Source organism: Perca flavescens, chromosome 16 (assembly GCF_004354835.1).
Source record: "Perca flavescens isolate YP-PL-M2 chromosome 16, PFLA_1.0, whole genome shotgun sequence".
Lineage (NCBI taxonomy): Eukaryota > Metazoa > Chordata > Actinopteri > Perciformes > Percidae > Perca > Perca flavescens.
In genome coordinates, this window is record NC_041346.1 from 27,607,475 (window position 1) to 27,630,342 (window position 22,868).

Genomic DNA, 22,868 nt, shown 5'->3' on the forward strand with positions numbered 1-22,868 from the left:
ATTAACAGTCTATGGTGTTGACGATGTGTTGCAACAACTTCTGTTTTAAGATTCAAAAAGGTTTTATTTGTCACCAGCAGTGGAAAGTAACTAAGGAGCCTATATTTACTTACTTATTTAAGCAAGTCAGTTACTTAAAGAACAGCATTATTTCCATTTTATGTTGCTTTACCTCTGACAGCGCTGTGAAAATGGGTCTGTACTCCAGAACAATTCATTTATGCCTTGGAGATTAAGATTTTACATTAAAAATAATTTAATGGGCTTGTAAAAAACACGTTTTCAACTGCTTCTTGGTTTCTGACATATTCAGATTATTGATACAAAACATATGCATAGGGTAGTTATTACTGGAATGGTCTTATAAAATTAACTCCCCCGGCAGTTGAAACCAAATCTGAATTCCCAGAAATAATACATAGGAATAACCTCAGTCTCCTCAATGGAAGGTCCCCAGGTGGGTCCATCGTTGTTACCTAATCTTGTTGCATTAGTTTAGATTGTGCACTTACCATAGTGTATTCTTTCAGCATAGGAGCACTCCTTTGTTCCTGGATCTCTGGACTAATAATTAAACTGCCGTAAATGTCCAGGTTTAATTGTTTTTAGTGTCTGATCCATACAGTTTCCTTGAATGTAACATGTGTCCAGTGGTCACAGGTAATGTAATGTACAATATACTGTAAGCACTTTTGTACATTACAGTAATACTTCCCCATTTGGGAAGTTACATTTAATCCATTAGCTGTGTTTCTTAAAACATCCTAACTTCTACAATTGCTTTACATAACTGTGTTTTCTTTTACATCCTAATTTATATATCAAATTATTATTGTATTTTATGCATTTTCCACTTTTTAATTATGGTGCTTAACATTAATTGTGAATGAAAAGCATTTACATGAAAGGAGGATTAAAGGGTTAATGCACATTTGGAAAAATTAAACTTTGAGGGAGCATTAAGCCATGTTTATTTTAATGCACTGACCTAACATGTGTGTATACTACAGTGTAATAACACATGGGACTAAATCCAAACATGGAGGCCTAACAGTCTACAGATTAATGTCACCGGTCTTGGGAGACATCTCTGATCTCGGAAGATCAGTTTACTTCTACTACATGAATCAACTAGTTGTGTGCTTTTATTTAGAAGGTAATGACATCTAATTTCCGGTATCTATCTATCTGACGTTCTTGTAACTTGACGCAGCTCTACTTTGGTCCCTATGGGAGTCTACACTGGCTACTTTCATAGTGGTGAGATTGCAGTTTGCATTGCGCATGACAGAAATAACAGACAGATGAGGTCGCTGTCTCTTCATGTTGTTATTACAGCATGAAGGAGACCTTGACTGGTTAGGAAGAAGTACTCCGATCATTTTCTTAAGAAAAAGTACTAATACACACTGTGAAAAAATGTTTGTATCAGCAAATTGTACTAAAAGTATGAAAAGTAAAAGTATATGTTTTCCTACAGGAAAGGGATGAAAAACGGTCATCTGAAAAGTAACTTAAGCTGTCAGAGAAGGAAGTAAGAAATAAAGAACGAAAGGAGGTCAGAAATAAAGATGGGAGGAAGGAAATGAAGCTACTGGAACCACAATAGATTCCTTCCGCAGTCTGGATACATTATGTTGTCCCAAAGAATGCTGAAAAATGTACGGTAAAATGAAAGTTGTGTAACGTGGCTTTTTGTCTTATATTAACCCCAGAAGTGGTCATGACTTTTCCTCCTGTGTGCCTCAGTGAGCTTACAATGATGTGGACAATAGGACCGATATTTCAACCCTTATAGAGCAGAAATCAAAAGGAAACGTAACGCTATATTCTGCCTCCAATGATTTTATGATTTTTCAATAAATCAACTTGGTATACAAACAGCAATCAGTAACATTTAATATAATATAGGCTTCATGATTACAAATATCAGTTAGATAATATAAATTTGCAACTTACAACAATTTCTTTTAAGCTCAGTTTTTTTTTTTAACAGAACCAAAGATGAAGTTATATTAAAATCTGTGTTTTTAACATATAAAAGGATATTTATATTTCCAGTGATTAAATTAAGTAAAATGTCAGATTCTTTTTTCAGGCAGGCTTCAAGATTCCCCTGTTCCAGTTTCACCTCGTTTAAACTGTAATTGAAAAAGAAAAGATTTAAATGAACACACTATCTACTCATCAAATCCTCTTATGAAGGGATAGTTTAAATATTTTGAAGTGTGGTTGTATGAGCTATTTCTCCATAGTCGGTGTGTTAGATACAGTAGATGGCAGTCGGCACGACAACAGTTTGGAGAAGCAGACAGAAGTAAAACAAAGCAAGTATGTAAAGAAAGAAAATCAGTTTAAGTGTGCGCTATATTTAGAGTATTTTCAGCGCTTCACCTTGCTGTCAGACAGCCCTTTAAGACGGGGAACTGAATCCGTTATCTCTGCTCTCTTCAAAGCCTCCAGACTCCTTTTGACAAAAACAGTGATTTTACCTCGCAGAACACGGGAGTTGCTGCTCTACAGCTGCCTCCATCGGTTAGTTTATTGAGGTTATTGTTCGACTTGGTGTGTTGACTTTGGGTCAAATTGACCCGTTTCCAATTTTTGTTTTATATCAGAAACATGGGACGTAGAAATAAGCGCTGAAAAATGTGTAGAAAAAATGTGTAGAAGAAAAATGTAACAATTTAAAATGTTGGCAAAAGCAGACTGATCTCATGAATTGGCGTATGTATGTCACGCCAATTTGTATTCCATTTTTGCGTGTTATCAAGATGCATAATCGCATTTTTGCGTGTATATCAACGCAAATCGGCCGCCATTGACCTACATTGCGAGTCAATTTCCGCCGTAGTGAGTAGTATAAAGGAACGGGGGATTGAGTAAGGAGGTAGGTTGGGGTGGCGGATGGGTAAAACACAGGACTTACCCAATGTTTCTTTCCTAAACCCAACCATTTATTGTGTTCCTAAGTGTGTTTTTGTCGTTATTTTCCGTGTTTTTTGTCACTGTTTTGTTACTAAAGCCTTTCCCTGTCTTCTTTTCCTAAACCCAACCGTTTTTCTTTTTCTTTTTAACAGGCGTGTGACGTTGTTCTCGCGATAGTACGTCGCATTCTCGCGATAACACGCAACGTGGCCACGTGGTGGGTATGTTTACATCAGCTGTGTAGGCATACACGTGGATAGCTGAAAATGCGTACAATAACACGCCATTTTTCAATATGAAAGTGGCGTGTATATTTACACAAAGTCATGATGCCATGTTGGGAAAAAGCAAAAACAAACTGTGAAAAAAAAGGCGTCAAAAACGTCAAACGGGTTAGAAGAGTTAGGGACTTACCAAACTAACCGATGGAGGCAGCGGTAGAGCAGCAACTCCCGTGTTCTTCGAGGTAAAATCACTGTTTTTATCAAAGGAGTCTGGAGGCTTTGACGAGAGCACCAATAACATGGATTAACGGCTTTAGTTTCTGCCGGGTAAATTTAAACAGAGCTGTCTTATGGCAAGGTGAAGTCGGAAAACTTTCTAAAGAGACTTTCTATAGCATACACTTAAACTGATAGATTATTTTTAGGTGTCTAAAATGTGTTTAGCTGCTGCCCCCCGTCCACAGCAGGAAATTGCTTAGCTTCCGTGTCAATACTGCTTTTCCAAACTGTAGCTAACAATTCAATTCAATTATATTTATAGTATCAATTCATAACAACAGTTATCTCGAGACACTTTACAGATCTAGACCACACTCTATAATTTACAAAGCCCCAACAATTCCAGCAATTACAGTAATTCCCTCAAGAGCAAGCAGTGCGACAGTGGTGAGGAAAAACTCCCTCTTGGGTAGAAACCTGAGACCGACCCAGGCTCTTGGTAGGCGGTGTCTGACGGGCCGGTTGGGGGTGTGATGAACAGTAGCGATAATAGTCACATTAATAATGGAACAGTGACTTCACACCGACTATGGAGAAGTAGCTCATGCAACCACTCTTTAAAAACATCTGAACTATCCTTTTAAGCATATATGATGATAAATATCCAGCTCCAGCAGATGAGTTTAAGCACTTACCGCATTCTTCAGCAAGTTTCCAGATTTGGTAAAGATATTGGGTTTCCTGGAGGCTGGTTTGGTGGACTCGGTGTTGTTCTGCGGGCTGGCCCGGGGCAGAGCCGGTGATTGAGGCCGGGAGAGGCTGGAGGGGTTCGTCGAAGGTGTTGACAGCGAGTAAGACTGAGGTGTTAAGTAAGTTTGGGTTGGGTTTGGGGTGAAGGACTGAGGTGGTGAGTAAGGCTGAGTTGGGATGAAAGGCTGGGAGGGTGTGTAGGTCTGAGATGGGATGGATGTTTGGGAAGGGGTGTAGGTTTGAGACGGGATGGATGTTTGGGAAGGGGTGTAGGTTTGAGACGGGATGGATGTTTGGGAAGGGGTGTAGGTTTGAGATGGGATAGATGTTTGGGAAGGGGTGTAGGTCTGAGACGGGATGGATGTTTGGGAAGGGGTGTAGGTCTGGGATGGGATAGATGTTTGGGAAGGGGTGTAGGTCTGGGATGGGATAGATGTTTGGGAAGGGGTGTAGGTCTGGGACGGGATGGATGTTTGGGAAGGGGTGTAGGTCTGGGATGGGATGGATGTTTGGGAAGGGGTGTAGGTCTGAGATGGGATGGATGTTTGGGAAGGGGTGTAGGTTTGAGACGGGATGGATGTTTGGGAAGGGGTGTAGGTTTGAGATGGGATAGATGTTTGGGAAGGGGTGTAGGTCTGGGACGGGATGGATGTTTGGGAAGGGGTGTAGGTCTGGGATGGGATGGATGTTTGGGAAGGGGTGTAGGTCTGGGATGGGATGGATGTTTGGGAAGGGGTGTAGGTGTTTGTTTGTGTGTACGACTGAGGCACTGAGAAGGACTGTGTTGGTGTTTGAGCCGGTGCAAACGGATTGGTTGCTGCGTAGCTCTGGGTGTTCGGGTAGGGCTGAGTCTGCAAGAAGGACGGAGGCCCTGGCGCGCACTCGAGCAGAGTAGGTGGCGGCGGCGGCGGGAAGCTATCGGCTCCGTCCTCCGCGTCAGCGCCTTCGTCCCCGGAGGCGTCGAGCTTGTAGTGCCTCTTCCTCAGCTCCCCCAGACGCACTCGCTCCTGCTCCAGCTGGCTCTCCAGCTGCAGCACCTTCACCTGGGACATCCAGAGAGCACAACATCGTCAGCTACTTCAGAAAAAAATCAACAGAAAACACACAAAAACAAACTAACATAATTAATGTTCGGACTTGAAGACCTCACCTGAACTTCCATCTCCTCTGTTTTCAGTTTGATCAGAGACATGCCAGAGAAGTCCATCACACCTGTAAATACATCACTGATGAATACACAGAGATGTTGCTCGCTCTGCCACTTTGGTCCAGGCTGAAATATAAACTATTTAATAGACTCCAATGAAATCTACTACAGACATTCATGTTCCCCTCAGGATAAATCCTTCTGATTTGGGTGATCGCCTGACTTTTCCTCTAGCGCCACCATGAGGTTCACATGCGTGGTTAACATTGAAATATCTCAGACTAGAGTTACCCAAATGGGTTGAGTAATGTTTTATGAAAAAGAAGAAAAAAAAGAAATCTGTGATTCTAGCTTCTTAAATGTGACTATTTTCTAGTTTCTTCTCTCCTCCATGACTGTACATTGAATATCTTTGAGTTGAGGACAAAACATGACATTTTAGCAGGTCATTTTGGGCTTTTGGAAAACACTGATCGACATTTTTCACCATTTTATCGACCAAACAACTAATCGAGAAAAGAATCAACGATAAAAAAATAACCGCTCCCATGTTTCCATCAGGATGAACTGTAATGACATCATCGCCCACCTTGGTCGGAGATTTGCTGCTGCCCGTGTTTGGTGGAGGTGACGACCACAGCAGCCATGTCGTTTACGTGCCGTGAGGCCTGCTTCAGAGTGTTCAGCTTCTTGTTGCTGCGGTCGGCCTTCACCTGAAATTACACACGTACGGTAACTAAAAAGGTGGCGACGGCCCCCGTGCTCCGTTCCCCTGCCGGTTCCGTGTTTTCTCTCTCCAGGGCTGCAGACCTGACCGGGGAGTAATCAGCGGCACGGGACACACCTGGGCCCGGTGTTTCACATGCAATATTAGCCAGAGGAGCAGCCAGATCTCCTCGCCAAACCTCTTTACATTGTGGCTTTTGGTTCCTTTCTTTGTGTTTTTACCGCACTCATGCAGCACATTTTCATTCATTCACTCCTTACAATACTGACTTCACAGATTCCTCCCGTCTTTTTGTTTGCCTTGGTTTTATTATTTTGTATTTAAAAAAAAAGGTATAATATGTAGCATAATCCTAAAAAAAAACAATGTTTAGACTAATACGAAAGTAATCTCTCTCAATCACGTGTGACCACTAGAAGAATGTGGTGGTGTCTGTATCTGCAGGGACCCTGCCCTCTGCCTGGATTCTCTCTTTTCTTATTTATGCTGTGTGGGGGATGTTTATAGGCGTCAGCAAAAAACCTTTGGGATCTCTCTCTCTTTCTCTCTCTCTAGTTAGTTAAGCCAGGGAGGAGAAGCCAACTCTGCTCGCTGGGTTTACAAATACCAACCGACTAAAGTTAGGCTACATATTATACCTTTAATAAGTCACTTCATTCGATAGCATACCCGTGCGTCTCCTGTTTTTGTCCCGTCTAAGAGCCGGGCTGTGAGAAAGGTAACCTGTGGAGTCATTGTAAAGAAAACAGTCTCTTTTACATTCAGCATTTTTTCACTAAAACACACTGTGTATATTCTCAAAGGGTCAGTTCACACAAGTTCCAAACAAAACATTTCTTTGTTAAATTCAACTCTATGATATCTGTCTGTGATTTCTGTCTCCGCCACAAAACAATGAAGGTGAATGGAAAGTAGTTTGTGTGTTCTGTCATCTACTAGGAGGTACAGGAAGTGTCTTCGAGCAGCTCAAACACAAGTTTGTCTACGCAAATGTGTATTCATTTTTAGGACCTCTCCCTAATCTTTTTTTTCTGTGAAATATTGGACAATTTAACCTTTTTGGGCCTCGAACAGTTCTTGAAATTAAACATCTTCGAAGTTTAGAGGGCAATTGTCTCTCTGGTGGAACTGCGGACAACTCATGGACATCTGAAACATAACCAACCATTATCATAACATATGTTTGAATGTAAAACCTGAATCTCAAAAATGTAGCCTGTAACCAAAGCTCTCAAATAAAGACAGTGGACATTTCTCTCTGAGATTTAGTGGAATATTAAGTCCCATACATTGAAAATACATAAAGAGAAAAGTAAGGAAAAGTTTAAGTATTTCAGGTATAGTTACTTTCCACCACTGCCACCAAATGTGTCCATTTGTTGATCCACAGCAACATTTGTGGTGAAAAACACCACTAGAATGACCAGGTTAGCTCAGTTGGTAGACACATATATAGAGGTGTATGCTGGATGCAGAAGGTCCAGCATTCGAGTCCGACCTGTGACAATTTCCTGCATGTCTTTCCCCTTTCATGTCTATATTAAAGTGATCAGACAGCTTCAGAAACCAACAGGAGAACGTTTTGACTTGAGTTTTGTACCTTCGAGGCAGCAACTAGCTGAGCTGTGCTCGCGGCGATCTCATGTGAACACGCGATGAGCTCCTCGTAAGTTCCTTTCTCCCCCACCACCCGGTCAGCTGAGTCTCTGACAGCAAAGAGCGTGAAGTACAAGTTCATCATATAGTTTGATATTCAGGACACCTATGCAACTACTAAAATACATGTTAGGATACTTACAGCAGCTGTGTGGCGCCCCAGCCTACAGCCTTGGAGGCAGAGATGAGTCCTTCTGTCCAGCGAGAGTTTTTGGCATAAAATTCTGTAACAGACGCTGCCCCCTACAAGGTGAACAATTACAAATGTGTCACTATCAAGGTTAGAATAGTTTTGAATCTTCAATTAGTCACCTCTGCCAAGGAGGTCTGGTTTCACGCTCGGTTTGTCGGTCTGTTTGTTTGTTGGTCAGCAGGCTTACGGAAAAAACTGCTGTGCCGATTTTCCTGAAACTTGCTGAAAGGGTTTAGCACTGGCCGAGGAAGAACCCATTACATTTTGGAGCGGATCCGAACCATGAATCGCTTTCATTAACTTTGTGAGATAGACTGCATTGGGATCCCGCAGAACAACACAAATCTTGCAGGGAGCTGGCGGTTTTAAAGCGCCCATATTATGCTCATTTTCAGGTTCATAATTGTATTTTAAGGTTGTACCAGAATAGGTTTACATGGTTTAATTTTCAAAAAACACCATCTTTTTGTTGTACTGCACAGCTCTCTCTCACTGCTGCAGATCCTCTTTTTACCTGGTTTCTGTTTTAGCTACAGAGTGAGACCTCTTTTCATCTTCTTCTTCTGTACTATCTTTGATTGCACTCGCACATGCTCAGTAGCTCAGATGTAGAGCATGTCAGCTAGCTAACTCTAGAGACAGTAAAAGAAAGCCTGTTTCTCCAACTTTGGTCAGTTACAAGGCAGGATTAGCTGGGAGACTTCTAAATGAGGGCGCACATGGAAGTAGTTCTGTTGTAGCAGTGCTTTGCTATTGAGAATGATGTAGCATGCTAGCGTTAGCATGCTAACACTAACGCTACGAGCTAACGGTTGTGGTTAGCCAGCTCATTTCGGACTTTGACGTCACAGTCCGAGCCGATTTTGAACAGCTCACTAGGAGACTGAAGGCAGGACACATTCAGAAACCGGATCTCACTCAAAACAGCATGGATGGATTTTTTTCAAAGTTTGTATGTGTGTGGAAGCACCAGAGACACAAAAGAACACCCCAAATCCCAGAAAAAGTGTTTTTTTCATAATATGGGCACTTTAACATTGCTGTGTGGGAGCCATGGATGTACAGTACTGTATAACAAAGAAAGGTGGAAGCAGGCGGTTAAAAAAAAACGAACTGCAGTTCCCGGGATTAAGCCAGCGTTGACCAGAAGGATGGAGTCAACAGCCAGTCAGTCAGTCATCAGTTTCTCATTAATATGAAATACACAGAAAGGAAAAGCAGTCCAGCGAGTGACTTTCTTTAAAAACTCCACTTTGACACATTGCAGCGCTTTATACAATAAATGTTGTCTTCCTGGTTTTAGCAGCTTTTCTCTCAACTTCTCAAAGGACTGAAATTATTATTATTATTATTATTTGGGGTTTTGATTTGGAAGCCGAGTCTCCAATTCAAATATCTATTTGTCACCTGGGGGCAATTTAAAATCCTGTTTTTTTGTGGTGTGGTCAGGAACAGACAAACGCACTTCAGGCAGTGGTGGGATAAAACATTTTTCTTCACCTTTTGCTTTCCGTTTGTCATTGCGTCTAACCAACTCTCACTCACGGAGAAGTCTCATTCTGATATCTTACGACAAGGGGACTTGATCTAAATATTCAGCCATGAAATTGAAAATCTTTCAGACAACACTAAGCTATGCTTTCTGTACTCGAACAAAACAATCTCTTTCTGGCACTCCTCTCTACAACCTCTCACTGTGCTGTCTTACGCCAACAACTCACCTCTCGCGAGAGTTCAGAAAAAGACTTCTCTGTGAGCGAGACTTGGTAAGAAACAATAACAAACAGATCAAGCGAAAGGTAAAGAATAACATTTTATTCCATGACGTTGCCAGACACTCATAATAACAATCTGAGCATGCCAATGGCAAAAACAGCTCTTAGTTGACTTACATTGACAGTTTGTAATTGCCTAATAGGATTACATTGCAGCCCGTTATGCGGCTATAAAGGCCCGGGAGAAGATTTAAAAGCTCTTTTTCAATAGGAGCATTAGGTGACTCACCCTGCCTCCTTCCACTATGTCTTTCTGTAGGTCAGTAGAAGCTGTGACCAGCATGTGAACAGCCTGGAGGGATAGGACACACAGCAGAAGAAACTGATTAATCACAGAAGTTCACAGAAATGTATTTAAAAAAGTTAGACAGACAAACTTCTCACCTTCATCAGGTCTGAACAGGATCCCAGGATACTGTGATGAAACAGGATGGCAGATAAGAGAGTGATGCAAAGAAGCTTAAAAGAGGTGACTATTTTAGGATGATACAGTATTTATCTTACCTCTGGTTGACTTCCAGCTTGATGCCAGAAGTCTCTCTCTTTGCCTGATTCAGGATCTCCTGAGAAACATTTAAAAACAGATACGTTAGGGACCACCAGGTGTGTTGATGTGGTCCAGAGTTCATCAGCTTTATCTTCCGTTATGCGTCCTTACGTCCATTCGCAGCACGGCCTCTTCAATGGCCGTCGATGTAGCGCTCATCTCTTTATCCACCATGGACGCCAGCTCCCCTTTCATCACATCCTGTCCTTTTGGACGCAGATCCTAAACATAAATCAAACCGTTAAACCATCAATAATTATAATACAATAAGATAGATTATTTTGAAATGGGCCATTCTGTATTATGAGTACCTTCGGTACTTTATGTTTTAATTTTAAAACTTTTTAAAAGAAAAGGAAATTTTCTTCAAATAATTATTTCTCTTTGTTTTTAATAACCTGATAATATAGTATTGTAGACTTGTTGTCGTGAAAACGCATGTTTTTGTAATTGTTACATCCCCAACATTTACATTACACACCATGGTAAGTAAAATTTAACAGGCAGGACTTTTACTTGTAACTGAGTATTTCTACACTGTGTAATTGCTTGAATTTACTACTTCTTCTATAACTGAAAACAGGTAAAAAAATAAACATATTTATTTATATATATTTCACCTATAGCCGCCCACTTCTAATGATTTTCTTTAAAAATGTAAATATGTAAACGGAAGAGAGGAAAAAAATCTGCTAACACTCTTAACATTATACCTAGTAAAAATTAGCATGTTAGCATTTAGCTCAACGCACCGCTGTGTCTAAATACAGCCTCACAGAGCTGCTAGAATAGCAGCAGACTCTTTTACTCTGATAAAGCTTTACGAAGAAACAATTCGCACATTCGACAATTCTTCTGTGCAGGTGCGTTGGAAAATATCACAGACTTGAAAAAAGGGGAATACACTTGACGAAGGCTAAGAGGGACGAAAACATTAGTTTCTTCAATAAATGGTGATGCTGTAGCAAGAGCAGAGTGCTGGATCCTTTTTTTTCTCCTTCTACTCTGATAAAAGGTAAAATCAGTCTCACCTGTCCCAGAGCGAGGATGCGTTGGACAGTGTAGCGCACGGCGGAGGGATCTGCTCTCTGTAAACTGGCCTGAAGCTTCAGATCCTTCAAGAACTGAAGGCAGTGATTCGCACAGTCCCGACAGCTGTCAGTTAAACCTGCATGAAACAAAGGGGGATGTGGGTGTCTACTGAACACTGTGTGTAGTATACGTCCCTCTAACAGCTACAGTGTGAACGTGTGTCTCTTACGGTCGGCCTGGTCGGTGGGAGCGGAGTGAGATGTTGCTGATCCGTTGACGATCGTGTCAGCAGCGAGGTGGGAGAACTGTGTGACCGATCTCAACAAACCACTGGCATCTACAAACAACAAAGGAGCAGTGCTGGGGTTTGGGATAAACTCAAGGAGGAAGTGTAAATGTTGAGAAAATTCTTCTACTTTTTAAGCTAAATAAAGTCTTTAAAATGCCTCTTTGATCAGCTGGGAAATGCATCGTCACAAAACTGACAGGGCTCTTTTCTGATGCCATGAAAAGTTTTAAAACTTTTTAGCGATATGTGGTTCTTACAGGACAGCGACGCTACGAACATATGATGATCTTATAGACCATGATGCATTGCTGTAGTTAAACTACCCAACAGAATATAAGAGGAGTTAAAATGAGCAAAACCTTAAACATCTACAGCAGTAAAATGCAACATAAACATTAATGCAGCGGGAATATTAATCCAGAAACATCAGATAGAAGAAGAGGAAAACACTGACAGGGAACATTTCAGCAGGACCTGAATACTTGTTCCAACTCAGTAGAGGAGCATTAGATACACTCATCATACATAAACATCATACTGTACATCAAACATAAACTTGATCTCCAAACGAAAAAAAAACAGCTCACTCACCGTTCCTGTTTCCGAGGTAGACGATGTGGCTCTGCTGCATTTTGTCGATCGATCTCAGAGTGATATCAGCTCGATTCACCAAATAATCTGGAAAACAGAAAGAGAACTGGTGAGGAAAACACCTATCTTTAATCTCCCCTATTTAGCATTTTAAGCAGTATATAAACATGCTTATAACATATACGGGGTTGAGGGGATTTAAGTTAAGTGTTATCAAGGTAAGGTTATTTGTAACTTGCACTATGCAAATATTGACGAATCATTAAACTGCATGAATCGAGTTCTTCGAATGTCTGCTTTTTTGGTTTTATGTCATTGTAAAGTGAGTACTTGGTATGGTAATGGTTTTCTATCTTTCTATTCTTCCTCAATTTTCTGATATTGTGGATGTTGCCTCTTGCTACTCAGACAATGTCAACCTGAGCATTATATGTTCTATACCGATAATGAAAATAATTGTCATTTAAAAGCCCTAGTATTTAGTAAATGAGTGTAATGCTTTTTTGTCGGGGGAGACATGACAGAGGTTTTACCAGGTGAGCAGATGCAGCTGACGTGAATGGGGTCGTCCAGTTTGGCCACAGCGTCCAGGATGATGCCCTCAGCCTCCACCACAGCACACTGCAGCAGGCAGAACTGCTCGTCCTGCAGCTTCTTGGACAGCTCAGCTTCACGACAGGCCTGATATGAGACAGACACACAGACACACAATAAAAGTTGTCTGTTCCCACGAGCAGAATAAAAACAATGTCAAGTGAAATGTGTATAGCACCTTAAAAAAAGGAAACAGAAGACACAAAAACACATAAAATCAATTCACATACCTATACAGTATGTACACATCATCGTAAAAAGAGAAAACAGAAGATGGGGCAGCTTTAAAGGACAGAAATAATTATAATTTAAAAATCTAAATGAAATGAACAGGCGATAGGCAATTTCACAATGAAATAGGCGATAAAAAGAGGGAACCACATAAAAGCAGGTCTATAAAAGGGTTTTAAGAAGTGATTTAAAAGAAGTCACTGATTCTGCGAGCCTTATCTCATTCCAAAGCCGAGGTGCCCTGACAGGAAAAGGCACGATCACCTCATAAGAGCTTCACCGTGCAGCCAAAAGGTTTGCGTGCCGCACCTGTTGCTGTAACTGAGCGTGGAGGTTTCCCAGCTCCACACTGCTCCTCTGCCTCTCCTGCTCCAGGGAGCTGTGGTGGAGCTGAGCCTGCTGCCTGAGGGAGTTCAGCTCGCCCTCCTGGTCCCTCATCGAGCGCAGCAACACCTCCCTCTCCGCCTGCAGCCCTGCCACTGAACTGCTCAGCTGGGTACCACTCTGGGGATCAAAACATGCATCAATTAGTGGGGTTTTTTTTCCTCTCGAGAGGACGTGTAGGCGATGTGAGAAAAGTTACTAGATAAATTCCCACCATTTCTTTACTCTGCAGGGCGCTGTTCGCACGATTCAGCTCTGCCCGAGTCGAGTCCAGCTCCCGTCTCAGCCTGTCGATCTCCAACTTCTGCTCTGCATTGATGGCAAGCTATAGGAAGGAAAGTTATTTTTTAATAGCACCTTCCAAAAACAAGGCCAATCAAAATGCTCTACATGAGACTTAAAAAAAAGACAAGACGTCAATATGTTTTAAAGAGAAATAGGAGACAAAAATAGGCTAAAATTAAATTAGAGTGCATGAAAAGGAGAGAAACATCATTTCCAAATTGACTCCTTTGTGGGATGGACAGGGGATCTTTAGGGGGAGAATAGCACGTCAACGGACAGTATATGTCCCATATAAGACATTATCTGAAAGATGGGAATCTCCACTCTAGATATAAAACCCAAACCGCTACCGCCTCTTAAAGACCGTAATGTCGGCCGGGAGCACCGAGACTCCGGTGGGTCTCGAGGGTTAAAGAGGCAGTGGTAAACAGGAAAGTTTTAAGCCCGGATTTAAAACAACAGAGATGAAGCACTGCTGGTTTTCTATCTGCCTATTTTAGCAAGTTCTTACTACCGTTGAAGTTATTCTCATATGCTGTTTTCTATTATTCTATCGCTGTAAAAATGAGTTGATTTCCTCCACTTGTATGAAGTAAATGTTTTATTGTAAGTAAACAAAAATCAATCAAGACTTTTTTAAATGCATAAATGTGAAAATAAAACTGACGACACAGCTACCAGGCAGTGAGAAATATGAATAATTAGTCTTAATTGTATTTTAAAAAAAGGGCAGAAAAAGAACGTTTAGGCCTCAATGTTGAACAAGTGAGAGTTGGAGCAGCCCTCGAGTTGTCTTAGAGTTTGTTCCAGATATGTGAAGCATACAAACTAAATTGACTCTGGGGAAACAGACCTGAATCAGACCGTCTGAGGGTCTGGACAGTTTAAAAGACTACCAAGTAGTTTTGCGCACTGTTGACTGCATGTGTTAGATGATTTAAGACATTCACGAGAGCCCTCAGAGTGCCTCTGTGTGTATATATTTCCTGCATGTGTCTTTATCATAAGTCTGTACCTTCTGCTGTAGCTGAGCCCTGAGAGCCTCCAGCTCTCGCTGGAGCCGCTCTCTCTCCAGGTCCAGGGAGCCCTGCTGCTGCAGCGCCTGTTGCCTCAGCGAGGAGAGCTCCGCGTCTTTCTCTCTGGCGGAGCGCAGCAGCACATCACGCTCCGCCTGCAGGGCCGTCAGGCTGCTGCTCACCTGAGATCCCTCCTGAAGAAAACAGAAATATGCACGTGAATAAATTAAGCCTCCAAATGAGAGGATTAATTAAATAAATAAAGCTTTATTTTTTTGTTTTCATCCTCTGAGCCAGAAATCTCCACTTCAGTACACCTGACCAGTACACACTTCCCACTTAGATTTCCATCTACAGTATTATTCTAAAGCTTTTTTACACAGGGCTTAGTTCAGATATCATTCACAGCCTGATTTATACTACATTTAAAAATTTTTTTTATTATTATATATTTTTAATAGCGGTTGACAACATTTTCTGGTTTAGAAAGTGATTTATAAAAAAAAAAAAAAAAAAAAAAAAAAAAGATATCCAAAATCCCCTCTGTAAAAACCTTTGACTCTTAATATGTCAACAAAATGAAATGAAAACATTTTGAACCTGGCTTCATCTAATGTTCTCATTTCTGTTCTGGAAATGTTTGCTAATGAACAAATATTTTATAAGATAATGCCACATTAACATTTAAACATACAATTACAGAAAACATGAAATACAAAAATTGTTTATTTAAAAAGGTATAAACTGGGGAAGTTTCATGGGGGTATCTACTGATTACATTTTCTTTTTTTTTATTCACCTGCAGTATCTATGTCAGGTTGCAAAGACCCAGGTTCCATTCAACCCAAGATTATTTGTTCTGGGAGATGGGTAATGGATAAGCACATAAGAAGCTGGGTCCAGTCTAGTTTAATGATAGCCAGACAGATTATTTTAAGGAGGATGAAAGAATGTGCTGGGGAGAGACCTGTATGATGGACTTATGGTGTTGTCATTTATACATATGTTTATTTAGTTTATAGTCTATTTTATTACTATTTTGTTGAATGGTCTTGAATATTGTAGTTAATGTGTCATCTTTTCTTGATTTTTGTCTGGGTGGGTGGCCACTACGAGGGGAGGTGGGAGGTTCATGTTGCAAGTTGTATGTTTTTTATGTAAAAAATACAGCTACCGGTACTGCAAAGAGGTGTTTTTCTTGATGTAATTTGTGATTTCCCCCACTTAAACTAAGCCATGGAAGATGGAACAGTAGCTTTAATGATTGGTACAATAATACAAGTTTGTGTGCACGTTTTAAGTCAGTCTCACCTTGTCTTTATTGTCCAAAGTGCTGCGAAGGAGAGCCAGCTCTGCTCTTTGCTCCAGGAGCTCAGTGTTCAGCCGCTGAACCTCCTGCTGCTGCTGACTCGTCTGATCGGGAGATGAGACACCTAATTAATTCTCAGGACACCAAAGTTCTTCTGGTTCAAAGAGACAATCATGTCAGGTGGTGTTGTGTCTGCAGTGGTTAAGAGTCAGAAGTTCTCACCGGGTTTCTTTTCTCCTGTCGTAGATTTTCCAGCTCATTTTCCAGCTGCTGTTTGTATTTCAGCAAATCGTCCTGACCGTGTTGTGTACCCGACAGCAACTTCACTGTTTCTGCGTTCTGAACAAGCACACAGACAAAAGCTCAGACTAACTAAATAAAAATCACTTTAAATAATAGAACGGTTCGGCATTTTGAGAAATAGGCTTATTCGCTTTCTTGATTAGAGTTTGATGAGAACTTTGATACCACTCTCATTATGTACAGTAGATATGAAGCTGCAGAGGGTTAGCTTAGCTTAGCATAAAGACTGGAAACAGGGGGAAAGAGTTAGCCTGGCTCTGTCCAAAGGTAACAGCACTTCCAAAGCTCACTCATTGACACGTTATATCTCGCTTGTTAAATCTGTAAAAAAAAAAAAAAAAGTTTCACAGGTGGTTATCATCTGTCAAATACTTTGGACATAGCCAGGCTAGCTGTTTAAACATACGTCCAGTCTTTGTGCTAAGCTAAGCTAATCGTTTGCAGCTTCATATTTAACGCACAAAGAGTGATCTTGATCCTGTCATCTAACTCTCGGCAAAAAAGTGAAAAAAAGTCTCTTGTTAGCTTCATCTATGGATGTACTGCACATGTTCTTCTCCAGCATAAACAGGATTACTTAGAAATATTTGAAGTGACTAGTTGGATTCAATAATTTTGATGGATTACACATGTAGAAGTTAGGTTGGCTGAGAAACTGACGGCCTCATAATAGGCAAAAATTAATAGAGGAGTATCTTCTACTCAGATTTTACTAAAAAATAAAATTAAAGCATCATAACATAACAAATAAATATCTATTCAGTGAACTTTACGGCCTCATTACCCATCAGGAAGAATGTGTGAAAGACACAACAATGACATTTTACCTTCTTCATTAAGTCAGCGTGACTGGTGATGAGCTCTGCGTGTCTCTCTTTGAGTTGAGCGAAACGAAGCTCTGCTGCCTGAGCCCTGTCTGTGTCGAGATACGGGAAGAAGAAGACACACAGTAAGAATCAGGACGCACAGAAAGAATCCTCTACACTCATACTTCAACTGGACACAAATCTGCGTACTCACGGTCTGCCTCCTTGAATCCGATCTGAGCCCCAACATTGGCAACGTTAGTGCTCCGTAAAGCTTCCACTTCCATCCGCAGGTGCTCCTTTTCCATCATGGCCATCTGTTTTTGGGTGCGCTGCTCCTCGACCTCGGCCTCCAGACGATTCACCTGAGCCTTAAGCTCAGTTAAACACCTCTGAGCCTGAGGAGAGGTATGTTTCACCTTCATTTAATAGTTCGGGTGTTTTCAAAAGTCTGTAACTGTGGGCCTACCTTCAGACAAAGCTTGGAAAGAGGCGCCCCTTTTAAATTACTTGCTTGGTTTCACTCAATTCCTGGATGGATCATTATGTGATTTGATCCCAGAGACACTCAAAGAGCCAAGACAGCCTAAACTTTCTGTTTGACAAAACTTCAGACTACAAAAGGTCTGTCCTAAGGCATTTCTTAGTTTCTGACTCTGGGAAAGTGGAAAAAATTGTAAAATTCCCCCAAACTACTGTATCTATTTAATCAAATCACACACATTAAGGCTATTCTTCGTGATCTTCTTTTGATATCTATTGTTTTTTATATAATATTTGTTCACCTAACCTAACCCCTCTCCTTAAAACAGCCATAATACTTCTACTCCACTATATCTCTGAGGTAAATATTGTTCTTTTTACTCCACTTAATTTGTCTGACAGCTTTAGCTACTTCACATTTTAGTTTTTTTACCAGATGACAGGTTGTCCTCCCCTTCCTGTCCAGTGAAAACCATGTATCACCAGATGTTGATGTTGAATGTTTGTGATAAACTGAAGGATGATGTTACGCGTGTTGAGAAAATTCTCCTCCTCCTTAAATCTTTAGTGCTTAACGTTGCCATTAATGAACGTCCGTTACATTCAAGGCGTTGCCAAATGAGATGCTACAAAGCTAATTAAGACTTTCAGCTCCACACAACTCTCTCTGTAGTTCCCAGTATGACTACGTTCAGAAGATTGTGGCGTCCGGCGAATTTCCTATGCAGAAACTCGAGTAAAGATAATGACCTCTTCTGAAGAGTCTGATGTTTTTTTTAGTCCAGTGTCCTCCTTGGCTACTAGCAACTGCGTGGAGGAAGGGTGTGGGTGGAGCATGATTAAAGTAAGGCTTGTATCATGTGGACAAGCCGACAGTGTTGTTGTCATCACTTAAAAATCCTCCTGGGGGCGACAGAAACTACGCACTATAGCTTTAAGCTAAATAAAGTCTTTAAACAACCTCTTCTTCAAGCTGGAAAATGCATCGTCACAAAGCTGAAAACAGGGCTGTTTATCTGAAACCATGACAATTTCGTGGTTCTCACAGGACAGCGACGCTACAAACATGATTATCTCATAGAATATGATGCGTTGCTGTAGACTAAACTACCCAACAGTATATAAAGGAGTTAAAATGAGCACAACCTTAAACATCTACAGCAGTAAAATGCAACATAAACATTAATGCAGTGGGAATATTAATCCAGAAAAGCTCTGACAGGGTACATTTCTTCCACCATTGAGTATATGTCTGATGTGACCAACCTCTGACACCCAACTTACCTCGGTCTTGATGAGCTGTAGTTCTGGTTTGAGCGCCTGCAGCTCTCTCTTCAGACTCTCATTCTCGGTTTCTCTCTGCTCAGCTGAAGCATCAGGTCCTCCCATTTGGCTGAGCATATAGTACTGCCATGAAAAAACGTAAACGTTAGTCGTGATACCAGAAAAAGACAAAGAAAAAAATTAACATTATTTATCTTTTAAACCAGTTGCATGTACCTGTGGGGCTTCCCTCAACTCTGGTTGTACCTCCACTTCCTCTTCGTTATGCCGCTCCTCGTTAGGCATCACTACCACCGGCTTTTTATATTCTGCCAAGGCAGAGGCACGGAGGAAGTTCGGGGGTTCCTGTGGGGTTGAAATAAACAAAATACACGTGCATGATGGACAATGGTGCAATGTAACTAAGCACATTTACTCAAGAACTGTACTTCAGTTCAAATCTGATATACTTTCATGCTTTATAATTCTACTCCACTATTCCTCCACCACTGACGATGGAAAACCACACAAGTCAAATGTACTGTACATGTGGAAAAATGTATCTTACTTACATCGGGGAGATCTGGGATCTGGATGATAGTTTTAAAGAACTCGGTTTCTCTAGCTCTGTCGAAGAACTGTGTGAGGCTGCAGAAGTAAAAAAACGCCCGTCACTAACAGAACCCAGAGATATAAAAGTGTAGCTATAGAAGTGTTTTTGCTACATAATCCTGATAACTTTACCTGTTAAATAGATCGCGGAACCGCTCTCGATGACCAAGAAGAACATCTGGAGCAATCCCTATAAACCAGAGGATATAATTAATACGATTCAAGCATTACTGAACTGAACTGTGAATGTTGCTAAAAAAACACAAAAAAAAAATAAAAACCACAACAGGGGCCCATTATCTCATAATTCGTCCATGGATTCAAGCCTTAATCTAACGCCGTATTGAAACCTATAAAAGTAATAAGTGACAGGTACCATAATATTTTCTTCTTCCGGTTTCTTTTTTTTTTCCATTCATGCATGTTATGAATGAATGAATGAATGAATGAATGAATGAATGAATGAATGAATAAAGCCTATCTCTAAGTGACTCACGGCTGTGGAGTTTGAACATCGACAGGACAGAGAAGTGGTAGAGGAGGCTGCAGTCCAGGATGAGAGGAATCAGCGGAGTCAGTCTGCACTGTCCAGCTGGAGTTGTAGATTTGGCGCCATTGGCATCCAGCTGACGCAGAACTTTGAACAAGAAAAACACAAAATCAAAGGAGACATTAAAAGATGAATGTCTGGCGTCATTCTATATTTTGCTCATTGTCAACCAATCCCATGAAATCCCACAAGTGTGTATCAAAGCCTGACATATATATCTTCTTCCTCCGTGTCATAGAGCTCTTCAAATTTAACGATTTTGTGCCTGCTCATCTCCTCCGGCCTCCTCTCCTGCCTGTGACCCGGAAATCGATCTCAGCGGGCCATCTTGAAGTATGTCTCAATTACTAAATTGCATCTCAAGGATGAAGTCTTTTAGGCACCCATGATGCAGAAAAGAGTTGTGAGGCAAACCATGGCAGCTGTGTCACACGTCATATTTAATTGACGTTGTTTTAAAAAGTGCGGAAGCAAGGATGTCTCATTTGCCTCATCGTTGGTCTTCCTCACCTCCTCCGTCGCATCTCAGGTGGTAAGGAATGAGACGCGAGGAGGCAAGAAAAGGAAGCAAGGATGTACAAATGGACAAAAAAATTAAATAATAATAAAAAAAAGAGGTGGGTGACATGTTTCTTCATTACCATGAGCACACACTCTGAAGGTTTTTTAGACTCAATCCCACACATCGTCCTAGGAACCAATGTGCAGCTAATTCAGAAAACATTGAGAGGCAGACTTAAATATTATTGGTTTTGGTCTTTTCAAGGGATTATGTGACAATAACAAAAATATAGAATATCACCTTAACTAATACTTTCAAGTATTGTTATCTTATAACAAAAAGGAAACCTGAACATGTAGAGAGTTACCTCCCTGTGGACTCACCTGTCTCCTCCATCTTCAGCCCAGCATCCCAGTAATCCATCAATTCCTGGGTTATATCTAACCTACAACACATTAAAACCACGTTTAGGAAGCATATATTTAATGAGTACACTGAGCAAATAGTAGTGGGTGGAAAACTTACACTTTGGTCACATCGTTTCCTGATTCCCTATCGAAAGTCTCATCACTGGCCTCCAGGTTGGCTGGAATCACCTTGTGCTGTGAATTTTTTTATATAATCAACCAATTTATCATTCTTAGTTTGGCACATATCATTATATAAACCATAAAACAAAATATGTATGCGTTACCTTTGCATGAAATTCCATTTTGAGGCAGAGGAACTTGGCAGACAAGGCAACAATGTGTCCGTAGCGATCATGCAAGTTTCCCTGGAAAAAAAATTAAGATATTTCCCATTTGTTGTACAGGTATCTTTACTTAAAAATAAATAATCTGAGTTCTTCTTCCTCTGCTACTCACCCAGAGAATGCCCATATCTTTGACGTTGCGGCAGTATCTGTGAGAATCTCTAACAGCCTGTAGGTCAAACACAGAGGAGGGAGATCACCAAAGGGAAGAGTGTAAAAATACGAGACAAAGAAAAAGACAAAGATACACAAGAAAGTTTTCCTGAAATGTATGGGTTTAAACTCACATTTCTGTGCCCATCCCTGAGCACTTTGTGCAGCAGATAGCAGAACTTCCAGCTGATCATGGAGTTGCTGGACAGAGGAAGGTTGAGGGTGTAGGACCAGAAGGTGGACGCTCCACCCTCCTTATGTGTTCCCATGATGATATCTGCACAACTGTCAAGGAAACTCCAAAATAATATAATATGCAACGATCTAATTTCAACGTGCATTTTAGCAAGTTCATTAGGGTGCGATTAATAAAGGAACAGTGTGATTTGTGCTACAGAGGCTGAACCCTTTTAACTTAATCTCTAGTTCCAACTTTAAATTCACACGAAAATATCTTGAAAACATTCCAGTGGATTGCCATGAAATTTCCTACATACATTCATGATCCCCAGAGGATGACTCATGCTGACTTCTAGCACCACCAGCAGGTCAAATCTTCACTCATTCAGTGTTCTGCACTGCCAGCATGGCTGTAGACTTTAAAGTAATTTGTCAGTAAATAATCCAAGTTGTCTTTTCTTAGATTGCTGTTAAATGTTTTTTTAAAAGGATACTGCGCACATATTTCTCTTTGAGTGGTGTTTCACCGGAGATGAGGGTTTTGCTGATGTTGTGAAGCTGAAAGAAAAGAGACTAAATTAAAACAGTTCAACTTTCCTACAAGTTCACATCGGACTGCTGCTTGAGGAAATAGACAAGAAACACAAAGTTGGATTTACCCCAGCCAGGAGGGCAAAGCCTTCTTAAAGTTACATTTAAATGAAGTATGAAAAAGTTTATACTATTTTTTGCTGAAATGTTAAACCCGAAATATGTTATTTTTGTCGGTTTTAGCATCACATTTCATTTTCTGGTAGAGCACCTTCTAAAAATAAGTCACCAAAAGTTCCATCACTGAGCCGACTTTAACAATCTATAAACGTAGGCTCGATGAAAAAAATAAAAAGTGACTAACCTGTTGTTTATTAAACTGCTCTTTCTCCGCGGCCAAAGCTTTTTCCGTCTTATTGTCGCTTTTGGTCTTCGTCTTGCTCATGTTGTTGCTGTCCTCCGCGCAAACTAAAAGTCCATGTATGAAACCACAGAGGCCAGCTCCTCACCTGTGCTCGTGCCTCTCTAACAGGTGCGCCAGAGTCGCCGCGTGTATGCCCCCAAAAGATTCCTCCTTTAATTCGCTTCTTCAGATTAAAAACCGCAGTTTCTGTTGTGCGTAAAAACTCTCCAACTGCGTAATTCACAGATATTTAGAAAACACCACTGACATGTAGTTTATATATAAATATTTTTTTTAATCAAAAGTGGATGACAAAGTTACAAATTGTAAAACACTATTAACAGCGTCGACATTTCCTCTTGAGTCACCGTCAAATCTGCAGGCTGTGAAACTGGAAAGACTAAACAGGTACACACCACTCAACAGCCCTG

The 22,868-nt window shown here is 40.9% G+C and overlaps 1 protein-coding gene across 3 annotated transcripts; it reads right to left on the reverse strand.

Annotated features, from left to right (window-relative positions):
- Window positions 1–2,096: 2,096 nt before the first annotated feature.
- hip1r (huntingtin interacting protein 1 related) lies at window positions 2,097–22,679 on the reverse strand. 3 transcript variants are annotated; one of them, XM_028601306.1, is made up of 35 exons: window positions 22,399–22,679; window positions 21,998–22,061; window positions 21,458–21,600; window positions 21,283–21,339; window positions 21,111–21,191; window positions 20,942–21,018; window positions 20,800–20,861; window positions 19,861–20,001; window positions 19,497–19,554; window positions 19,325–19,400; window positions 18,990–19,118; window positions 18,774–18,896; window positions 17,221–17,404; window positions 17,028–17,116; window positions 16,120–16,236; window positions 15,900–16,001; window positions 14,588–14,782; window positions 13,502–13,612; window positions 13,213–13,407; window positions 12,612–12,759; window positions 12,079–12,165; window positions 11,428–11,535; window positions 11,198–11,334; window positions 10,278–10,388; window positions 10,124–10,182; window positions 10,004–10,034; window positions 9,849–9,911; window positions 7,794–7,894; window positions 7,596–7,701; window positions 6,665–6,718; window positions 5,858–5,981; window positions 5,272–5,333; window positions 4,557–5,164; window positions 4,067–4,340; window positions 2,097–2,141 (listed from the first exon to the last, which is right to left on the reverse strand). In XM_028601306.1, exons 1-35 carry the CDS (start codon window positions 22,477–22,479, stop codon window positions 2,106–2,108), a joined length of 4,194 nt encoding a protein of 1,397 aa, XP_028457107.1. In that variant the 5' UTR covers window positions 22,480–22,679; the 3' UTR covers window positions 2,097–2,105. The 3 variants fall into 3 exon arrangements, with proteins under 3 accessions (XP_028457107.1, XP_028457104.1, XP_028457106.1); XM_028601303.1 differs by having other exon boundaries at window positions 4,067–5,164; window positions 22,399–22,678; XM_028601305.1 differs by lacking the exon at window positions 6,665–6,718 and having other exon boundaries at window positions 4,067–5,164; window positions 22,399–22,677.
- Between the last annotated feature and the right edge of the window lie 189 nt (window positions 22,680–22,868).